The 23381-nt window shown below is 37.6% G+C and overlaps 1 protein-coding gene across 17 annotated transcripts in view; it reads right to left on the bottom strand.

Annotated features, from left to right (window-relative positions):
• The window catches only part of CADPS (calcium dependent secretion activator), a 482209-nt gene that overhangs the window by 120866 nt on the left and 337962 nt on the right, over positions 1 to 23381 (bottom strand). For all 17 annotated transcript variants that reach the window (XM_073569792.1, XM_073569796.1, XM_073569794.1 and 14 more), the window contains 2 exons: positions 13580 to 13686; positions 2343 to 2499 (listed from right to left, as the gene is read on the bottom strand). In XM_073569792.1, the coding sequence (XP_073425893.1) occupies positions 2343 to 2499; positions 13580 to 13686 (264 nt within the window). The remainder of the gene's footprint in view (positions 1 to 2342; positions 2500 to 13579; positions 13687 to 23381) is intronic.

Below are 23381 nucleotides of genomic sequence, written 5' to 3'. Positions count from 1 at the left end.
TGCAACTTTTTGTGCAAATTTTCTCTTTTCAAAAAGTCACAATGACTAAATCCGGCTTAAAGCGCATTTGCACAGATAAACAAACCCACTTTCACAAGTGGTTAGAGAGGGTTAAAATCACAAATTTTTCTGCAAAAAATGGCGTGGCCCAAAATTTTTGCTTTGATATAGTTTCCTTTTAGTCCTTTTTTTAACTCTTGCATGTTTATCTCATTTCAAATTTTATATATTTTTTATTTTCTACATTTATTTGTATTTCTAATTTTGACATTACTCCTATATATTATAGTATCACTTTTTATATATTATTTATTATTTTCACTAATTTGTGTTTCAACTAAAAATTAGACTCTTTTTCTTATAACAATTTAATACAACTTTATGTTTCAGTTTATAGACAGGTACTTGCGTTTTCTCGCCCTGTAGGAGATGAAACTGAATTAGTGCTATCCTCCCATGAACATGTATTAGATAAATAGAGAGGCAAGTAAATCTGCATTAAAAGACTATCTCCACTGACCTGTTACTGACAATAAGCTCTTGTAGGCCATTTCCTATAAATTATTCATGAGTACCCTGAGCATGTCTAAGTGTTTTGCTCTATGGCCTTGACTAAAGCAAGACAGCAGGGATTTAGTAATGGAAGTCAATTGATATTCTCATTTTAAGGCCACGTTCACACGTTCAGTATTTGGTCAGTATTTTACATCAGTATTTGTATGCGAAAACCCAGAGTGGATGATAAATACAGAAGTGGTGACGTGTTTCAATTAGACTTTTCCTCTAATTGCTCCTCTCCTGATTTTGGTTTGCAAATACTGATGTAAAATACTGAACAAATACTGAAGGTGTGAACGTGGCCTAAAACTCAAAAGAGTGAAGATATTTACATCTGACATGATAAAGTTGCCCGTGACTTAATTTGTGCCACATTAAGAAGCTAAGAAGATTCATCTACATCCATATCGTTTCTTTTTTACTGGCAACAGAACATATTAACCATCTAACGACCCACACTAAGATTTGATGAACTTGAAAATGACTCCTGTGTTGGTAAATACATGCTGGTTATGAACTGATGTAAAAAAAAGAGAATTTATATTGGTGCTAGAGAATTTTTCGAACAATTTTCATGGTTTTTGGTTTGGAAGAAGAGTGTACGGCTGTGTATCTGGCCAAAGCCTACACATCAGTACAACCTATCACTGTAGTTCTGCAATACAAAAGCTCTAAAAAATACACCTCTTATAAACCTTGTCTTATTATAAGTAATAATATTATAATCATGATTACTGCTGATATTATCAAAATCAGCAATAAAAAATATAGCATATAATAATTTAACAAATATAGTAACAAATATAATAAAAAGAGCAAAAGAACAAAACAAAAATTGTAAAAAGCATCAACGAATTATGTAAATTCGTACATTAAAATTCTAGTAGAACTTTACCATACTATACATAGAAAATCTCATACTACACTATAACATCAATCCATCTCCGGATCACCAAGAACAAGCACAAAGTTGTATCTAGATAAATCTTGATAAAGCATTTTGTATTTTTTGTTGTATGATTTTCCCCTTCAGTTCATGATATATTTTTGAATCATGTTTAGTGACACTTTTTTTTTCTTAGAATTCTGAATTAAAATATAATTAGTGATGAGTGAATGTGTTCCGATAAGTTGTTATCTGAGCACGCTCGTGTGCTAATTGAGTGACTTCGGCGTATGTTCAAGTCCCCGCAGCTGCATGTCTCACGACTGTTCAACAGCCACAACGCATGCAGGGATTGATAACAAACAGGCAATCTCTGCATGTGTTGCGCCCAAGTACGGACTGGGACTGAAATTCAATCCTTGCATTTGAAATCGCACAGACCCATGTTGTCCCCGTCCCCAAGCACCAGATGGGGATATATTACTAATATTAGCCTGGTTGGCGGAAAGGAAGATTTACTACAAGACCAATATTTCTAATGATACACGTGGCCTGCTGGGGTAAGTAACGGAGTCAGCGACTTTGTGCTCAGTTACAATTCTTAACAGTAGGGGTGTCTTGAGAACACCGATTCTGTTAACAACTTAGCAGATAAGATAGCCCACGCCAAGACAGGCCCTTCTGGCATTTGCCAGAATTGCCAGATGGCCAGTCCGGCCCTGGTTGCATCTGTTGAGACATGCAGCCGCTGCAACTCACAAATTGTTCGAACACGCCCAAGATATTCTATTGGTACACGAGCATGCTCGGATAACACTTTATCCGAGCACGCTCGCTCATCATTAATTTACATGCTGAAAAATGAAAGTAAACCATAATGTAAAAAAAAAATACATACAGTCAGTACGGAGGAAATCATTCAGGAGCTGAAACAATGGAAAGCTGTCCCAGGTGTCTGGTGGCTGCACCTCCAAAGCTGCATCCATATCCACGGCAAAAAGGGAAAGGAATGTCTCTGCATGTTCTACCATTAAGTCTGACCACCAAGCAAATGCCTTTAGGTACAATAAAAAAAAAAGAAAATCAGAAAAAAAAATCAGTTCATGACAAAATTTGGAAAAATTTCAAATAATGTTTTTGCGTCCCCCAGATTTTTCTAATGCAAAGGTTCAAAGGAAAGGCCATTGTAAAGAGAACTGTGCGCATCTAAAATAGTCAACAACAATGAGGAGATAAAAGTGGAATTCAAAAATTCTAAAAAGAAACATGTTCCCTTTACAATGCAAATCAAGGTATCTGAGGTCATGCTCAGAATTCAAGGTTCAACCATTTCATTCTGTAGTGTAGAAATTTGGGAGATCATCTTGAGTTTCTTCACTGATCTGCTTTTTTTTGGAATTATTAAAAATCCAATTTGTTACCAATCTATAATCAAATTGAATCATTTACAAAGATCTCATTTTTGGGAGATATTTGAAAAAAAATCTTTACAAAACTTTAAGACAACATAAAAAAAGATACAATAAAACGTCAGTGAAGTAACTCAACGTCATGCTCATGGGAGTTAAATTAAAACAGAGAAATTGTTTTTATCGAAGTGCCATTCACATCTTACAGAGCAGAGATGTGAATGTGTTTCAGACGCATGCGTGTTGTTTGTCTCTTGCTTTTATTTTTTTTTTTCAGAAGAGCATGCAGAATGAGTGACTTATCTATTCTTACACACTTGTCTGGGAATCAGACATATTGAAAAGTACTTAGGAGAAATTATATATATCCTTGAAAGTCTGATAGGACCAGAATACAGTTTTCATTTTCCATCTATAGGGTAAGTACCAGCAGAGGCTAGCCGAGAACATGTTCATTCGGTAACACAACCAGGGCCAGATTAAAAACACAACACTAAATAATGCATTCCTAGAAAAAATAAAACTACAATCTATGCTATGCTAGAGTATATGCATGTAATATATAGAAATATTTATCAGCTTTTTATTTTTTTCATCTTTTTAGACCCAACGCATGATCACTTACCTGGTAAAAAGAAATACTGGAGTGTGTACGAAAAGAAAACTATCTGATGCAATCTTCTTTCTGTAAAGCATTTTACCCCTCACTAATGTGGACTAAGTAGTATTGCTATATAGTCATTTAACTATTAACTCAAGTACATACTCACCAACAAACTCTGGGACATTAGGCTATGCCATCAAAAGATCCTCAAAATATTCAGAAAGGCCCAAAAATTCTGACCTTTTGTGAGTGTTTTACTAACCCTTTTCCAGTCGGGTTCACAAGAAGATTGTTGGCAAATAGGCTAGTAGTACGGTAATATTCCTTTCCTTTAAAGGCGTTGTCCGCTACTTGACCAACAACTTTTCAGCCCGTATGTTTCCCCTGTATAATATAATAACACTTATACTCATCTCTGGTGCCAGTGCAGTTCTAGCAATGTTGGCATTGTCTCTTTCAGGGATCACATGACATTATTGTGTCACGTGATCCCTGAGGCCAATCAGTGGCTGCTTCACTCTCCCCGCCTTCTGAAAAATCACATAAATCCAGAGGAAGTGAGAGCTTCTGCTCTCTTAATTCCTCCAGATGTACTGTATGTGATACATCTGAAGGCACGGGAGAGAAAGAGAAGCCAGAGCTGACTGGCCTCAGGGATCCCATGACACAATAATGTCATGTGATCCCTGGAAGAGACAATGCCAACATTGCTAGAACTGCACCAGCACCAGAGGTGAGTATAAGTGTTATTATATTATAAGGGGGAAATATACGCGATGAAAAGGTATTGGTCGAGTAGTGGACAACGCCTTTAAATGCTTTGTCCACACAGACCACATCAGAATAGAATGTGCAGGGAAACAAGAGCTTGTAAAAGCCAAGTGGTACAACATTTTGCAAAAATAATTTTTATCCCCAAATATATGCATTTAAGTAAAAAAAAACACATTGCACCAAAGGTGGATAACCCCTTTATGTTGGCACACAATAATGTAGGAATAAGATATGCCCGAATTCAGACTTTTCAACTGGCCAAAGATTGTTTATTCTAACAAATAAGATGGTCCAGCATGGTTACCTCGTTGATTGACAAAAGGGATCTGATCGTGCAGTCAGAAGCCTTTTAAACCCATTCTACCTGAGCTTTGTTACCAATGATTTTAATGTTCAACTGAATGGATTCAAAGGACAAAATAAATGGATCCAACCCCACATTAGAGGATTTTTGGATTTTTTTATAGTTAGAAAAAGCTGACTTTGCTGGCTTTATCCGGCATGAGATACTGATAATCTATCCTTAGAATACGTCTTCAATATCAGATCACTTGAGCCTGACATCCGAAACCCTCGCGATCACCTGTTATAAGCTCCAGTGGCGGCTGAATGTGACCATTGAACGGATGCGTGATCAATATTATCTGTCTGGACAACCTCTTTAAAAATAGAAAAAAAAAACAATAAAAAAACATTACTTTTCTTGTAGTGTTGTATTAAATCGGCTGCAATGAGTTCTGTGAATGTCAGGTCAAAAGAACGCAGAAGTAGAGTTTTTCAGTTTTCTGATTTTCATAGCTTGCAAAAGAACTTTAAAAAAAAAATAATATTCAAATTCTTGGTTTCTTAAAAATACGCATTAAATAAATTGTTTTTTATTTCTTCTGAACCCTAATGGAATTTTTTGTAAACCAATGGTGGATAATGGTTTTGAGTCATAAGCGCAGTTTTTCTGACAGCTTTAGATGTAGGGTTTTTTTTTAAACAAAGCCAATGAGTTTAGGAGCAGACACTGAGTGTAAACTGAGACGGAACTCTTCAAATCCGCCTTAAAAATACAAAACTCCTCAAAAACTTGGAGGTTCTGCCTAAAAAAAATTAACAAAAAGAATCCGTGTGCACATGGCCAGTGAGTGTAAAAAGTCCAAAATAAAGTAAAAGTATATATAAAAAAAAATATTCTTTTGTGTTTTGATATTACTATGTTGGCTTTAAAAGCCTGCCACTAAAAATGTACTTTTGATTCCAGACTCAAGTGACTTATATCGGCTAACCAGATAATGTGGCAGGGTTTCAATAAGATGACTTGTGGTTTCTTTCAAAGTCATGGGGTTTTTACATCAGTCATTACCTGGTCAAGAGTTTTATACCAGTAATCACCTGGACTAGAGTTCTTATGCCAGTAATCACCTGGATTAGAGGTTATATACCAGTCATCACCTGGTCTAGAGGTTTTACACCAGTCATCACATGCTCAAGAATTTTTGTACCAGCCATCACCTGGTCTAGAGGTTTTACACCAGTCATCACCTGATCAAGAGTTTTTATACTAGTCATTACCTGGTCTAGAGTTTTTATACCAGTCATCACCTGGTCAAGATTTTTTTTTATACCAGTCATCACCTGGTCTATAGTTTTTATACTAGTCATCACCAGGTTTACAGTTTTTATTCATGAGAAATGTCATGGGCGTGTGAGAGGAATGATAAAATATTTTGGAGAGCTTTCAAAATTAACTAATATATGTTAAATAGTATCATGGAATGTGCATAAAAAAAGAACACCACGATTGGACTGGTGAGTGGTGACACACCACGATTTTTCAAAACCACCAGTATATGCACATTGTTTGGAAATATCTTGGCCAAGTATCTGACCCATTATGGAGTTGGGAAAAACCTCACACTCCAGTGGAGGAAAATCTCATGCACCATTGATGGGTTTTGTGCTTTATCGGTAGGGCCTCCTACTGGGTCCAAAACAATACAATTCCAAAAGATCTGAGGCACCAAAAGATTATGATTAAAAAAAACCCACAACAATAATAAGCTGTATTTTCTACAAAAGGAAATGTTGCCTTGTCTTACTATTGTGTCTTTTTTGAACAATCATGGAATAAAAATCACGCTTTTTAAGGATCCTCCTTTGGTACCTCAGATCTTTTGGAATTCCATTATGGAGATGGATGCAAGTACCAGACATGGAATAGCGGCACTCCCCAAATGTTTTCTGTGTGTGACTCTGGGATTCTGAGTAAGTGAATTTAGTAGGTGGGAATGGTGGTATAATGTGCAAAAAAGGGGGCATTTCATAGAATCATAGAATCGTAGAGTTGGAAGGGACCTCCTGGGCCATCTGGTCCAACCCCCTGCTCAAAGCAGGATTCGCTAAATCATCCCAGTCAGATGTCTGTCCAGCCTCTGTTTGAAGACTTCCATTGAAGGAGAACTCACCACTTCTCGTGGCAGCCTGTTCCACTCATTGATCACTCTAACTGTCAAAAAGTTTTTTCTAATATCTAATCTGTGTCTCTTCCCATTCAGTTTCATCCCATTGCTTCTAGTCTTTCCTTGTGCAAATGAGAATAAAGTTGATCCTTCTACAATGTGACAGCCCTTTAGATATTTGTAGACAGCTATTAAGTCTCCTCTCAGTCTTCTCTTTTGCAAACTAAACATTCCCAAATCCTGCAACCTTTCCTCATAAGACAGGGTTTGCAGACCTGTCACCATTCTGGTCACTCTTTTCTGAACTTGCTCCAGTTTGTTGATGTCTTTTTTAAAATGTGGTGCCCAAAACTGGACACAATATTCCAGATGAGGTCTGACCAAAGAGGAGTAGAGGGAAATAATGACTTCACGTGATCTAGACTGTATGCTTCTGTTAATACATCCTAAAATTGCATTTGCCTTTTTTGCTGCTGCATCACACTGTTGACTCATATTCAGTCTGTGATCTATTAGTATACCCAAGTCTTTTTCACATGTGCTGTCACTTAGCCCTATTCCTCCCATTCTATATATGCTTTTTTCATTTTTATTGCCCAGATGTAGTACTTTGCATTTCTCCCTGTTAAAAACCATTCTGTTAGTTGCTGCCCACTTCTCCAGTTTATTTAAATCTTTTTGAATCCTCTCTCTCTCTCCCCTCTAGTATTAGCTATCCCTCCTAGCTTTGTGTCATCAGCAAATTTAATCAGTTTACCCTCAATTCCTTCATCTAAATCGCTGATAAAGATGTTGAACAATACAGGGCCCAGAATTTTATGCTTCAAAAATTCAGTAACTCGTTTTGCGCACCACATATCTGGTTCTTTGGGAGGAGAGTTTCTAAATGTGGACATGGGTTTAAATATAAAATATAGATTACATTATGGAACCAAGAGAATAAAAATGTACTTGCATATTAAGGGAGACTAACAACAAGGCAACATGACCGGGACATGAGACTCATAAGAAACAGAAGACTCTTGTCAACAAACTGTACTGGCATAATCATTGGGTGTACTGCAGGAAATAACAGATTTGGCAAGAAAGCAAATTACTGATATAATTTTTATGGAGAAATTCAATGTTGGTTAAAAATGTTGTGTAAAAAAGAATAAACACTGGAAACTCAGAGTTTCCACTGGTAACTAGAGTCTTCTACAAATAAAATGTTAACAAATTTTTGTAAAGGCATATCCAAAATAATAATATATTTTTTTTCAGAACTGTATGTACAGTAGCTGTATTTTTATGCAACCTTTAAATTGATTGTCCCCAATTGTAAAAAAAAAAATTCCCCATAGGCTTTAAAAAAAAATCAAACTAAGCTTTACATAACCTCCCCAGGTCCAGCGCAGTGAGACCTCACATTGAGAATCTGAAACCAATTACTGAGCTCAGCGACTTGTGCCGTTTATATTAGCAGGGTTATTAATCTCTGTAATTGAAAACAACAAAGATCAGGGCAATGGTAGACACATAGCATTGGAACTGGGGAATTTAAGTGAAGCTAAGGGCTCGGCCACAAGACAATTTTTTTCAGAGGAGTGCTGGCCATGATTTTCACTTATGATATTCTATGGGGCTGTGTATGTGTCCAATTTTTTTCCTCGGACTGAATGGTTCCTGAAAAAAAATGGAGATATGTTCCATTTTGATCCCTGTGTGGGGTCAAAATCGGCAATGGAAGTCTATGGGTCCATGAAAACAGCTGGATTGCACTTGAATGACATTCAAGTGTGGTCTGATTTTCACTGACTGAGAGAATGAAGAAGGTGGAGAAACTTATTTTTTTTTCTCCAAGTCCGAGAAAAACAGATGCCGCTCTGATCAAAGTCTGATCAGAATAAACAGACCATTTTTCTACGACGTGGAAAAATCGGTCATGTGAATCTACCCTAAGTTTGATTTTTTACCTGAGCCTATAGGAAAAAGGTTTTTGAATGGAGACATCCACTTTAATATTATTGTTACTGTAATATGGGATACATTTCAATAAAATGATGAAAAATGTTGCTAAAAAGTTGACTAGAAACATAGTAGTTTAGAATTTCTAGTTACTTGTTTTATATTTTAGATCCAGCTTTTTTTTTTTTTAATAATTTTAGCTTACGGATTGTTCTGTCATTATAGAAGACAAATCTAAATATTTACTTAAAGTTTTATTTATTTTATTATGTATGGATTTAAAAAAGTCCAAAGTGCATTCGTCTATTGCTTTACTAGGCTATCGTAAAAAAAATAAATTAGTATCTTTTCTATGCTGAAGTCATATAACATTTTGAGAAAAAAAAGAATTTGTGATTAATGAACAGAATGACATTTTTATTCTCAGGAAATCAATGTTCTGTTTGGTAACAAGATTAATTTAGTCCTAATATTTTTTTTACAATTATTTTTCAGTTTTGTCACATATTTGTCATAATATGGCATTGCAAGAACGCTGAGTGATATACGAAACTGAAATGTAATAACCACTTAGCTGGCTTCGAAAAATGTGTAAATTATTAAAATAGACATTGAGAATAAACAGCGCTATGGAGACTTTTCCATAACTTGTATTGTTTACTTTAGCCAAAATTGGAATATTTTGTCAGTGGAAAATTAAGTAAAGGTCCAGGGCCAATGAGTAAAAAAAAAAAATGTAATGAAATATAAAATACTGATCCTATTATTGTTTTTAATATTATTATGTTTATACTTTAACCCCTTCATGACTGGGCTATTTTCCCTTTGTTTGTTTTTGTTTTTTTCCTTCATTTCTTCGAGAGCCATCATTTTATTTTTCCATCCACGTAGCCGTATGAGGGCTTGTTTTTTTTAGCAGGACGAATTGTCCTTTCTAATGACAGCATACATTTTACCAAGTGATGCACTGTAAAGTGTAAAAAAAATTACAAGTGCGTTGAAATTGCAAAAAAAAGTACAATTACAGAATTGTTTTATTTGTTTTTTATTTACCATGTTCATTATATGGTAAAACTGAGCTGGCAATATGATTATCCAGTTCGGTATGATTATGTAGTTACAAAACATATATATATATATATATATATACACTCACTGGCCACTTTATTAGGTACACCATGCTAGTAAGGGGTTGGACCCCCTTTTGCCTTCAGAACTGCCTCAATTCTTCGTGGCAGAGATTCAACAAGGTGCTGGAAGCATTCCTCAGAGATTTTGGACCATATTGACATGATGGCATCACACAGTTGGCGCAGATTTGTCGGCTGCACATCCCTGATGCGAATCTCCCGTTCCACCACATCCCAAAGATGCTCTATTGGATTGAGATCTGGTGACTGAGGAGGCCATTTGAGTACAGTAAACTCATTGTCATGTTCAAGAAACCAATCTGAGATGATTCGAGCTTTATGACATGGCGCATTATCCTGCTGAAAGTAGCCATCAGATGTTGGGTACATTGTGGTCATAAAGGGATGGACATGGTCAGCAACAATACTCAGGTAGGCTGTGGCGTTGCAACGATGCTCAATTGGTACCAAGGGGCCCAAAGAGTGCCCAGAAAAAATTCCCCACACCATGACACCACCACCACCAGCCTGAACCGTTGATACAAGGCAGGATGGATCCATGCTTTCATGTTGTTTACGCCAAATTCTGACCCTACCATCCGAATGTCGCAGCAGAAATCGAGACTCATCAGACCAGGCAACGTTTTTCCAATCTTCTACTGTCCAATTTCGATGAGCTTGTGCAAATTGTAGCCTCAGTTTCCTGTTCTTAGCTGAGAGGAGTGGTACCCAGTGTGGTCTTCTGCTGCTGTAGCCCATCTGCCTCAAAGTTCGACGCACTGTGCGTTCAGAGATGCTCTTCTGCCTACCTTGGTTGTAACGGGTGGCAATTTGAGTCACTGTTGCCTTTCTATCAGCTCGAACCAGTCTGCCCATTCTCCTCTGACCTCTGGCATTAACATGGCATTTCCGGCCACAGAACTGCCGCTCACTGGATTTTTTTTCTTTTTCGGACCATTCTCTGTAAACCCTAGAGATGGTTGTGCGTGAAAATCCCAGTAGATCAGCAGTTTCTGAAATTCTCAGACCAGCCCTTCTGGCACCAACAATCATGCCACGTTCAAAGGCACTCAAATCACCTTTCTTCCCCATACTGATGCTCGGTTTGAACTGCAGGAGATTGTCTTGACCATGTCTACATGCCTAAATGCACTGAGTTGCCGCCATGTGATTGGCTGATTAGAAATTAAGTCTTAACACACAGTTGGACAGGTGTACCTAATAAAGTGGCCAGTGAGTGTATATATACTGTATATAATCGTCTTATGGTGTCTGTCTGTCTGTAACTGAAATCCTGCGTTGCTGATTGGTGTCTCCCGCTGGCCATATTCTAGAGTACCCGATGCTTTAGAATCGGGCCAGCAGCTAGTATATATATATTTTATTTTTTATTTAAGTGGTTAAAAAAAATTTGGAAATTTAAGAAAAAAAAACTGCTTTTGTTTCCATTTTTCAAGACCGGTAACATGTGACATCTGACATTTCCTGTGTATGGGGCTGTTTGAGGGCTTATTTTTTGCACCCTGTTATGACATTTTTACTGATACCATTTTTGAATAGATACAATGTTTTGATCGCCTTTTATTGCATTTTATTGCAGTGTTGTGGTGGCCAGAAAACTGAAATCCCGGACTGTTTGGTTTTCTCTCATGATGCCCTTTACCAATCAGATTAATTTATTTTATATTTTGAGAGATGAGACTTTTACGAATGCAGCGATACCAAATATGTGTATTTTTTTAATTTTTCTAATTGTTTTATTTTTAATTTAGTAAAAAGGGTGTGATTTTAACTTTTGTATTTTTCTTATTTTTTCATATTTTTAAAAACATTTTATCTTACCTTTTTACTGTATTTGTTAGTTCCTTTAGGGAACTTGAAGCTGCGATCATCTATTTGCTTGGAGGATACATAGCGGTGCATCAGTTATGCGTAACGAAAATGAATGCTAGGTAAATGTTGGCTTTCATAAAAGTGTCATAATAACAGGTATGGGGATCTTAAGCAGATCCCTGGTTGTCATGACAACCCATAGGTGCCTACTGATCATGTAACGGGTGCACTGATGGGTACATGAAATTACGCGCCCCCCTGCCAGTGCGTGTTAAGGCTGCTAGAGGCAAATGATGGCGGAATAAATCGGCCATCATCTGCTTGGAAAGATGCAGGCCCAGATTGCGAGCCCACATCAAAGGCAGGGACACGACATATGATGTAATTGTACATCATATGTCATGAAGGTGTTCCACTGTTAAAACTTTCAAAAATTTTTTTTTTTTCAAAAATATTTTGGTATTCAAAAAAGCCAAAAATTTCTACATTAGGTAAGAAAATATTTCTAAAATCCAAAGGAGAGTTAAAAATATGTTCCAAATTAAAATACAATTTCTACATTAGGTAATAAAATATTTCTAAAATCCAAAGGAGAGTTAAAAATATGTCCCAAATTAAAATACAAGCGTATTTATTTTTTTATTTTAAAACTTTAATATTTGAAGAAAAAGAATAAAAAATGCTACACTCCAAAATTAGAAGATACAAAATAGAGAACATCGGCAGAAAGCAATTTATGGTCAATGGAACTCTACTGTTTACAGATTAATTTAACGAAGATATATAATCTTGGCCCAAGACGTTATTGTCACTCTTGAATTATAGCATGTTGACTTCAAATGGATGTGGATAAAACAGGAGGATTAGGAAAGATAAAACGAAGACTGGGTTGTGGTAGGGAACAGCTGCAATGCTTGTATAATACGCCCATTGCCGCATGCATGGAGTCGATTGTCACTACACACTTCGATTGTGTGGGGCAACTAGGTTTCACAGGCAAGTCTACGTGATCTGGTTGCTACACTACTTATATTGCTACTACAAAAGGAAGCAAAAAAAAGGATAAAATCCCATCAAAAAACATGAAGGACATGCACAAGATATGAGAGCAGGTGACTCAGTTTGTTGAGCTTAACCACATACCTCTTTTCCCTGTCAGGATCATCCAAGATAGAAAGAACAGTGAAAAAACAGGGAGTAAATTTAAATATGCAAATCAGGCAATAGTTGGGTCTTTTTGGACTATTCATTAGCTTCATGGTAGTGAAGTGTGATAGAAAAACTATCGTCGTGATTGAGATGTCATCACAAACCATATTTCCATATATCAAAAAATATCATGACATTTTAACCAAAAAAAAAGTAAAAACAAAATATATAATGTGGAGGAAAAATTATTGAGATCTAAAAAATGTTGAGATTTGGGGAATGTGGGGAATTGATAGAAAAATATTAGGAGTGATGATGTGGAAGATTGTTAAATAAATGTAAAAATATAATTGGAATTGTACTGTGAGCTCAGATGATTAAGTTAACCAACTTGCTTTTCAAACCGTTTTTGTTTTAAACAATAGTTGATATTTAACCAAACGCAAAAAATGAATGCAATTGTTTATGATCGAACAATAGTAAACATTTAACCAAACTCTAAAATATTGAATATGGTTATTTTTGATAGCGCAACACTAATTTCACAACCTTAAAAAAAAGGATAAAACCCACACCCCTTAAAAACTAAATTACAAAAGTTGTAAAAAAATAGCAAATTTCAATTTTAAAAAATACCCAAATTTAAGATTTAGATCATTTCAATCAATACAAAAGCTTGATGATTAAATAATTTTGTATCAACCCTATGATGAATTGCCAATTATTTTAAAATCACTTATATCTTTAATGCAAAAAAACCCTTGTAAGTCATTTATGTTCTAGAGAGAGCTCTAGAAACTGACCCATCAAAACATTTTTTTTTACAATAGGTAGGTCCTCACCTCGGCATGATGTTCTTCATTTTGCTGGAGTACTTCAATGACAAGCTCTGCCAGTCTTATTGTGTCTTCTAACTTTTTTGCAGGAGTTACTAAGCGACCTACGTTTTCTGAAGTACAAGAAGATGAATTAGAACTTCAGTTCTTGGGATGCATTTGGATATTTCTCTGGTTAGTCAAATTCCAGGATATTGGATAACTTTAGTATCATGCATGATTTTTTTAAAGGCTACAAATTAATAAGAAAGATTACAGAAACTCTAAGTTCACAATTATTTCTTGAATTTCATAAACAGTGCTCCAGCTTTCTATTCTTCCTTGTGGAACCACAAATTTGTCCACAACTTTTTATTCTACATTTTATACCTAGAATTCTATATATCTATCTGTGTACTGTAGGGAGATTGTTGCATCTATGTTAATCGTGTTATTTTTCATACTGCAATTTGTATGTGAAGCAAGTAAAGAATTTTATGTTGAATTTTTAAGAAATATTCCTAATTCACAGCACTAGATAATTTTGGAGTATTTTCTATTTGGAATATATCCTGTAAGGCAAATTATTCAATAGACTGCAGACAAAATATATAATCGACTTTATCTTATAAGGAACTTGTCATAACAAGTAATGCCCATTAGGCGCCATAACAGCCATATACTATGGTAGATACATTTTCTATATATGTCTTTATACCTAATATTATTTGCTGCATTTACTTAAAAATAGAAATTTGCACATAGTACGAGTCGCAGAGGTGGCAACTAGTGATGAGCGAGTATACTCGTTACTCGAGATTTCCCGAGCATGCTCGGGAAATCTCAAGTAACGAGTATACTTGCTCATCACTAGTGGTAACCTCTGTGGGAATATATATTGCTGGTCCCTAAACATACCTTTTCTGGCTTGACTGATGTCCCACAGGCCACAGAATTTGTGATTACAAGCCAACTCAAAGCAGATGCACAGTAAAGCAAGGTGTACTGGTCTTGGCTTTATCTATGCAAAGCAAATGTACTGGATGCTGCTGGAGCTGATTTGTAAGAACTTTATCCAGAACTATGGAGAATTAATTAAGCCACAAAGTGACAGCATGACTCTTTAAGCCAGCGTGACTCTTCAGAGGAGCGATACCACCTTCACAAGCCAAAAAAGGACAGCTTGATTCTTTAAGCCAGCTTGACTCTTTAGAGAAGTGACACCACCATCTCAACCAGAAATGGACAGCATGACTCTTCAGGGGAGTGGCACCATCATCTTAAGTCAGAAAGGGACAACTTGACTTTATAAGCTAGCATGACTCTTCAGAGAAGTGACTCCATGATCTCAAGCCAAAAAGAGACAACATGATTTTTTGAGCTAGCATAACTTTTCAGGGAAGTGATACTACCATCTTAAACAAGAAATCAATTTCATGACTCTTTTAAGCCATCCTGACTCTTCATGGGAGTGACAGCACCAACTCAAGCAAGTAAGGGACAGCATGATTCTTTAAGCCAGTGTGACTCTTTAGAAAAGTGACACCATCATCTTAAACCAGAAAGGGACAGAATTACTTTTTAAGCCAACATGACTCTTTCGGGAAGTAACACCACCATCTCAGACAGATATGGACAGCATGATTCTTAAAGCTAGCATAACTCTGCAGGGACGTGACACTACCATCTCAAGTCAGAAATAGAGAGCATGACTTTTTAACCAGTGTGACACTCCAGGAAAGTGACACCACCATCTCAAGCCAGAAATGGACAGCATGACTCTTTAAGCCAGCACAACTCTTCAGGGAAGTGACACCACCTCCATGACTTCATACTGCTAATAAGTATGCAGCTTCTGCTATGTTTAACTTTTTCTTTAACAATACAGCAGATGTTTAGAAAACTAATTTACACCAGTATAAGGTTATGACTGTGGTGGCCCTTTAGGGATGTAATTTGTCCTGACAATTTTCTTTCCCCCATAACCATTCCTGTTCATTAGCTTTGTTTGGTATTCCACTATGTGCAACTATGCTACTTGCAACTATGTACAAATTGAAACTTTTTGCTTTTTGTCTGCATTGGTTTTGTGGTCAGTTGCCATTGTTACTTATTGGCATTCAATCAGCTAATGACCAGCTGGAGCACTGATACTGCAAAACATAAGAAATCTATTAAAGGGTAACGAATCGATGATTTCAAAAAACTTTTGGCGCATCCTAGTGAAATGTTGATGACAAATTTTGTTCCGTGAGGTTTTGGGTGCTGAGACATCGACCAATCAGTAAAATGAAGAAGCCAAAGCTCTCAATATTATTTCTGATTGGCTCTGCCCATATGTCCTAGGATTCACATTTTCTATGGATCTGTACACCTCTTGCTCGGCTGTTCTATAGGATATATGAACAAAAATAAAGACCTTGAATGATCTGATAATTTGATGATCATCGGGAGTCTCAACACCCAGATCACATCGGTCAAAACTTTTACATATCTCTATGACATTCCAAAAGTTTTTCTAAAGTGATAGGTACCCTTTAAGACAACAGTTAAAATTTTATTTGAAACTCATAAACATTAACATTATCATGCAGAATGTTATGTAATAACAATGTTATTTTGTGCTGACATTCAGATTGGAAAATGCTGCTGGTGCCGGACAGATCTAGACAGAAATGGACATATCGAGAGGAAGTGCTTGGAAGCCGATGTTGAAACTAAGCTATGTTAACCACCAAGGTGCTGGAAGAAAACAGCAAGGCATTGTAATACACTGTGAGTCCTTCCAATGCCTAAGTGGTTCAGGGAGAAGAGGTTGGGGAAGGAAACTAGGCTAAACAAATCAAATGAAGTAAAGCCGATACAGTACTTGGAATTGGTTTAGGCATGCCTTTGAGCCTTTGATTTAACATGTTAGCCTGGGTTTGATTGGGTGGAGGCACAGGTGATGGCTTTGGTTTATGCCGATGAACTGGTCATGCATGGCGGAGAAAAGAGTACAAAGTAAGGAGGAGTGAGAATATACATAAAGATGACAGGACCAAGCGTGTCAAAGAAAAGACAATGGAGATGACAAAAGAAACAAAAATTGCAAATTATCTACGTAATCTCTGGTTGCATAAAAAAAATACTATGTCATAAGAAACTACCATAAAAAGGTCCATAGGTAGATTTATGAAACCAAGCTGATATAATGAAACAATCTGCAACTAGAGTTCCAATGTGCTTTGGTTTTCATAAATATCCCTCATGGTGACTTCTAAAGGGGAGAGATGTTAGGATTAGATGGGGTGATATAATAATCAAAGGGGACGTAAGTACATCACTTGATCGTCATTGTGAATGTTGAGTCGTTCCATTCACAAATAAGTTACCTTCACGACACAACAGACAAACAGATATTTGTTGTACTGGTAGAACACGGATGAATCAGTGAGTCAGTGGTTGCCCCACACATTCATGGAACTCTAATAACAGGGCTTTGCTGTTGGAAAGAGGGATTTCCGATAAACAGAGTCTTTGTCTCAAGCAAGTAAGCAAATGTGCTTTCCAAATTCTGACAAGTCACCCATACAGAACTTGGTATAGAACACTTAGTTGATTTTCGTATTGTATTTTAGTACAGTATCAGGATGACAAAGCTAGTAGTAACCCATTGATTGAAACCTACAGAAAAGATTGACTCGTCAGTGAATGCAACAACATAATTTGAAGGCTTATACATTGCCTACAGTGGTGTCCCATGTTGGACTGGCATGCCCTGAGCCCACAAGCAGTGTTTCCTCTAAGCTGAGCAATATGGAAAGAAAAGAGTTAAAACTACATACTCTATTAGAAATATATTGCACAGCTTAAGGCTAGAGTCACACGACTGATTTTCTCTCATCCAAGACAATGGGCCCAATTGTGCTAATCACATTCTGATTAGAGTTTGATCGAAGTGTGATGCTATGGTGATCTGGTTTTCTCGGAAGCGGAGAAAAAAAGATTCTTTATCTTTTACATTCTATGTGTTCATGAAAATCAGACTACACTCGGATGGTATGTTTTCCACGGACCCATAGGATTGAATGGCTGAGTGCCATTGGATTACTGGAGCCAACTTGGGCATGCTGCAATTTTTTCCAAATAACATGGGGACTAGTGATGAGCGAGTATACTCATTCCTCGAGATTTCCCGAGCATGCTTGGGTGATCTCCGAGTATTTGGCTGTGCTCGGAGATTTAGCTTCTGTTGCCATAGCTGCAAGATTTGCGGCTGCTAGACAGCCTGAATACATGTGGGGATTGCCTTTTGATGCTACCCATCAAAGCAATGGCTAGAAATTGTCTGAGTTTTACAGTTGTGTGCACGAGCCCTAAAGGAGACAGTGCCCACGAGAGGAAATAAATCGGAACATGCGCTTTTTCTGCAGGACCTTTTGTATCATGAGCGCACTGCAGAATTCCATAGCATTTCAATGGGGTAGGTGGCTGCTGGCATAGCTGGTTCACGCGGGCAGAATATGGGTGAGAGGGTCCTGTCCATTTATTTAGCCCATTGTTTCTCTTTTTGATTATAAAGTTTATAGATCATGCTTTGGGGTATATTATTGTGTATACTAGTGGTAGGTACATGAGACATAATATCAACTGTGTTCATTCGACTAGATTACATTTATTCACATAGTATGCGTGGTTATAAAATTTAGGCACTAGCACTTTATTCATGCAGTTATATTAGGTTACCTACACGTCTGTCAAAATTTATTGCGTTTGGTCAGTCAATCTGGTCTGATTTTGTCTCATGACAGTATATAGTGGCACTAGCACTTTATGAGAGCTATTATATATACTGTATTCATGACTTATACTACCCACGCCTGCTATTGATTTGTGGATTGGCTGCCACAATTTGATTTTTAATATTTATGTAATGATTCTTGGGCCTGATTTTTTTGTATTACTTAATACATTTCTTGAATTTTTCATATAATTGTGGACTTTGACTTCATGTTTTCTGTAGGATATACATTTCAATAGTAAGATCTGATCCTAGGGTGGTGCTATCTTGGCATTAATGTCAATGCTGCCAATTTTTGCAGGACCACAAAGTATTCAAACCAAACAGGAAAAAGAGCGCTGATTCCCGAGCGCTGCCACAGAGTGAAGACAAGGGGGTACCGTATGTTCTCTGGATTCGTATTGATTTATACCATGCGTTTTGAAGTCGGGTTGACTCATTTATCAGGTATAGTATATTATACAGAAAAAAAATGATTTTATAAAATTTTATAACAGCATACATATACTCAGCATTATTCACATTTATATACTGTACAGCATTTGGTTCTATGCTGCTAATTTTACATCTGCGACTTGTATAAATTTTTTACTTATTTATTGTTTTAACCTGTGTAGCGGTATCTTCCCTCCCCTACATAAGGGAGGAGTCTCTGTATAATATACTATGCCTGATGAAGGAGTCAGCCTGATTTCGAAAAGCATTGTCTGAATAAATAAAGATCCAGAGAACATACACCCTTGTCTTCACTCTGTGACAGCGTCTGAATACGTTTGGTTTGAATACGTTTCTTCCCACCGGCGTGTGAGTCAGCAGTCCTACATTCTTACAAGTACAGACTTGTGCCGGGTCACAGACTTGGAGCACCTTTTCTCTTTTTCTTTGCTGGGCGATAAAATGAAGGGTACAGGTATATAAATAACCACCAAAAGTTCAATTTTGAGAATATTCATGATTATTCTGGGAAAGGATCTTAAAAGCCATGGTTTGGGGCATTTAAATGTTGGTATGGATGTTGGCATAGATTATGCTACATCACAAATCATCTCCACGTCTGCGTTTTCACACTCTATCGGTACAGTTTCTTTAGGGCTTTATGGATTTCATTCCCTGACATAATGGCTAAGCTGTGAGTTTTGACATCCTTTCACTATCCAGATTCACCAAAAAAGCTGGCTGCTGCATTCCCTATCTCTGCTTTTATACAGTCTATGAGAGCCCTCACTGATTGGCTGTGCTATACAATGTGATGTCATAAGTGCAAGGCATTATGGGGATTCACGCCTGAGATCATGTGAGCCTTCTTTGGCTAATGTAATCTTCCACAATATTTAAAACGGTAATAGAAATTATTGGGGATTCTTGAAAAGCAAATAGCAAATTGTTCAAATTAACCAGGTTCAATGAATTCTTAAAAATTTTACATGAATTCAATTTACATCGAATCAATTTACTCATCTGTAGCATCTTTATCTATCTATCTATCTATCTATCTATATCAAAAATCTATTTATTATTTATCTATTAGCTATCTATCTATTTATTTATCATCTATCCATTTTCTATTTTCTATCTATTATCTATCTATCTATCTATCTATCCATCTAGTAACTATCTATAGATTATCTATCTATCTATCTATCTATCTATCTATCTATCTATCTATCTATCTGTAATACATTGACAATGAAGGTTTTTTTCATTCTAGAAAAGTATTGTCAGACAACTAGTGGTCACATCTACATTCTTAGGACATACATACGGGCTTGGACTGGTCCACAGGAGAACAGGAGAATTCTCTGGTGGGCCCCTGTGCAAGAGTTCCTCTTACATGGGCTGTACTTAGCACAATATATTAGAATCACTATGTAGAGACAAAGGAGGCATCTTATTCATTTAACAATTTACCCAGTTCATTGTTATATAAATTTGTGATTAAGGATAATGTCACATTTGTATGTAATTGATAAGTGAGGCCTTGGAGGTGATTACCGGTAGGCCCTTGGCACCCCAGTAGAACACTGTATACATACTGTATCTCCCAACTGTCCCGGTTTAACAGGTCATAGTATACCCCGAGTCCAGACTATACCCAGGGTTTGGGGGATATTACTGTGGGAGCAACATACTGTGTGGGTGGACTGTAAGGGCATTATAATTTGCACGTGAGATACTGGAGGCATCATTCTTTGTGTGATATTGTGGCTGTGAGAGCATAATTCTGCATGTAGGTGACTGTTGGGGATCATACTGTGTAGATGGACCTTGGGGGGCATCATACTTTGTGGGGATTGGTGGCGGCATCATGCTGTGTGGAGGGCTGTGAGATTATCATACTTTCTGCGGGGGAATGTGGGAGAATCATACTGTGTAAGTGAGATGTAGAGGTATAATATTTCATGTAGATGTAAAGGCATCACTCTGTATTGGGGCCGTGAGGGCATCATACCATGTGGGTCATCACAGTGAGTAGGAGGATTCAGGGGGCATCATACTGTGTAGGTGGGCTGTAGAGGCATAATATTTCATGTAGATAGATGTGGAGGCATCATTCTGTATTGGGGCACTGAGGGCATCATACAATGTGGGTCATCATAGTGAGTGGGAGGACTCAGGGGGCATCATCCTGTGAAGGCATCATTATATGTCAGGAGCTGTTGGTGAATCATACTGTGTGAAGGAGGCTGTGGGGAATCATGCTGTAGGTGTATCTTACTGTGTGTGTGATGTGATGGCATTATATTGTGTGGGGGGAATAAAAGTTTGTGGGGGTTCTTTAAGTGCATCCTACTGTGGGGGGCAGTGAAGGCATCATATAATGTGGGGCATTGAGGGGGCATCATAGTGTGGGGAGGTAATGTCCTGTTTTTCCATCATACTGTGAATAAGGGCTTGATGGGCATCATATTTTGTTCTGGGGGCACTGCGGTGGTACCATACTGTATGGTGTGTGGTTGGCACTGTGGGGTCATGAAAGGGGTATTGTATTGTGTGGTAGCTCTAATGGGTTTCACTAGGAGCAATATTTAATCACTAAGAACAATTTGCAGTGGTGCTCCCTGTATTTTAACTTTCAAAGTTTGGCGGTAATTACGTAGTTCACATTGATAGGAGCTTAGGCCTCTATTGATAACTGCTCATTACTCTAATAATAGTCCATATCTTGATGTCACAAAATGCCGAATTTTATAATAAGAGGATTGACGAGCACATGGCATAAATATTATTTTTCCACTTTAATTTTCTTAATTTTCCATATTGCGCTACAAATGACAAGCTAAGACGGCAGCAGTTGTTACTGTGACCCATGAATTAGTCTTATATCCCTTTGTCTAATTTAAACATGTAGAACATCTGTCACTATTCAAAATGTGTGCTTTCTAATTGTTTCCTGCTTCTTTAATTATTTTCAACGTGAAATACTAGTGGTTCTCATATTGTGGCTTGAATCAAACAGCGTCGAATCATGCCAGCTTCACCAAATATGTTCTCTGCTCTCCCAAATGTTAGAACGCAGCGATCAGAGTATGACCCATCTGTCATACAGTTTGGAATATCAGCAAAGCAAAATGATTTAGAGATGAAAATAGTCTTCTTTTCAGAGCGAACACATAAAACAAGCACCGACTCCGTCAGTGTGAGGGCTGTATGTTCGTGTTGACTAGCACAAATGTTATCCCTTAGGCTGTCCATGCATCTGTACATACCGGTATGATATAGGAAAGACCCAGTAGGTCACACGACATCGTTAATTGTGATACCTGATGAATTAAAGTGGTTCCCAAGGACTAAGATATCTTTTGCAATTTTTATAAGATTGATGTGTGGTTTGACTGAGGGCACCGCTATTAGCCGTTTCCAACTCATTAGGGATGCGTGTGTAGGCATTAGAAAGCAATACTGGCAAAGGAGGACCTGTGCCGGAAAGAGTTCCAACTGGGTCTAAGGTTTGGGCCAAACTAAATCATGGACCAAGTGGTTATCATAGTGGAGATGCCATTGTCTAGGTGGCAGGTACTATAGAACCCTGTGTATTTGTAGTGTGAGCGACATATGTATGATAGGTGTATAGCATGTACCTAATAAGTAAGGGATGTGTGTTATAAGTGTGCAATGTGTGACATCTGCACAGCAGGTATGTATGCTACATGTATGAAAACGGATAGGTGAACAGGTCAGGAGATGTTATGTCTAGTACTACCCACCAGGACGTGTGTGCGATCAGTGGGTATTAGTAGGCACAGCATCACCTGCCCTGCTGACTTCCCGATGTGCAGTGAACAAAGCATAACTAACTCTCTAATGTGAGAGATGTATATTTGTCTTATGTGTCTAATGTGTAAGGGACATGTTTGTCATGTGTGCATTCTGTATGTAATGTGTGAGTGACATACTGTACGTGTGTCATTTGTCTAATTTATCACGAAACAATCACTGACCTCAGGGAGACCAGTCAAAGAAAACACTGCGGCAGCCGGCAAAGGCGCTCAATCAGTGAAATCCTAGGTGCAATGCTCCCTGGGAAATACAAATATGCAAATAAAGTCCGTGGAGCCTCATTTAAGAGTCTCAAACACGGGACCAGCCAAATCTTCCTCCAGGGAAGGACCCAGCCAAGGGGTGGCTCCTTTTGGAAACCACCATTACCACCATATTAAGTGGCCCTTTAAGTCAATATCCAGCTCTTTACAAGTTTGCAGATATGACAAGGGAAATACCAAGGCCAGGTATCCATCCACAGACAGCCGTTTCGGGGTGTTGCCCCTCATCAGTGTGGAGTAGGATTCTGGCTAGGTGGGAGCAATGCCTAGTAGACCAACATCACGAAACAATCACTGACCTCAGGGAGACCAGTTAAAGAAAACATCCATCTGAGGATGGATACCTGTTATGATGAGTCACCGAAGGAGGAAAAAACAAAATACTAGCTAAGTCCAGAAAAACCAGAGAGGTTGGCAGCTATCGGATTGCAGACCCCTGAACCTATCCACAACAACTAGCAGTAGCCGTAGGGGGTTCCTACGGTGCCCTAGACCCCTCGATCAC

The sequence above is a fragment of the Dendrobates tinctorius genome, unplaced genomic scaffold, assembly GCF_039654945.1.
Source record: "Dendrobates tinctorius isolate UK_male_01 unplaced genomic scaffold, ASM3965494v1 ptg000027l, whole genome shotgun sequence".
Lineage (NCBI taxonomy): Eukaryota > Metazoa > Chordata > Amphibia > Anura > Dendrobatidae > Dendrobates > Dendrobates tinctorius.
This window is presented reverse-complemented; position numbering and strand designations above follow the sequence as displayed.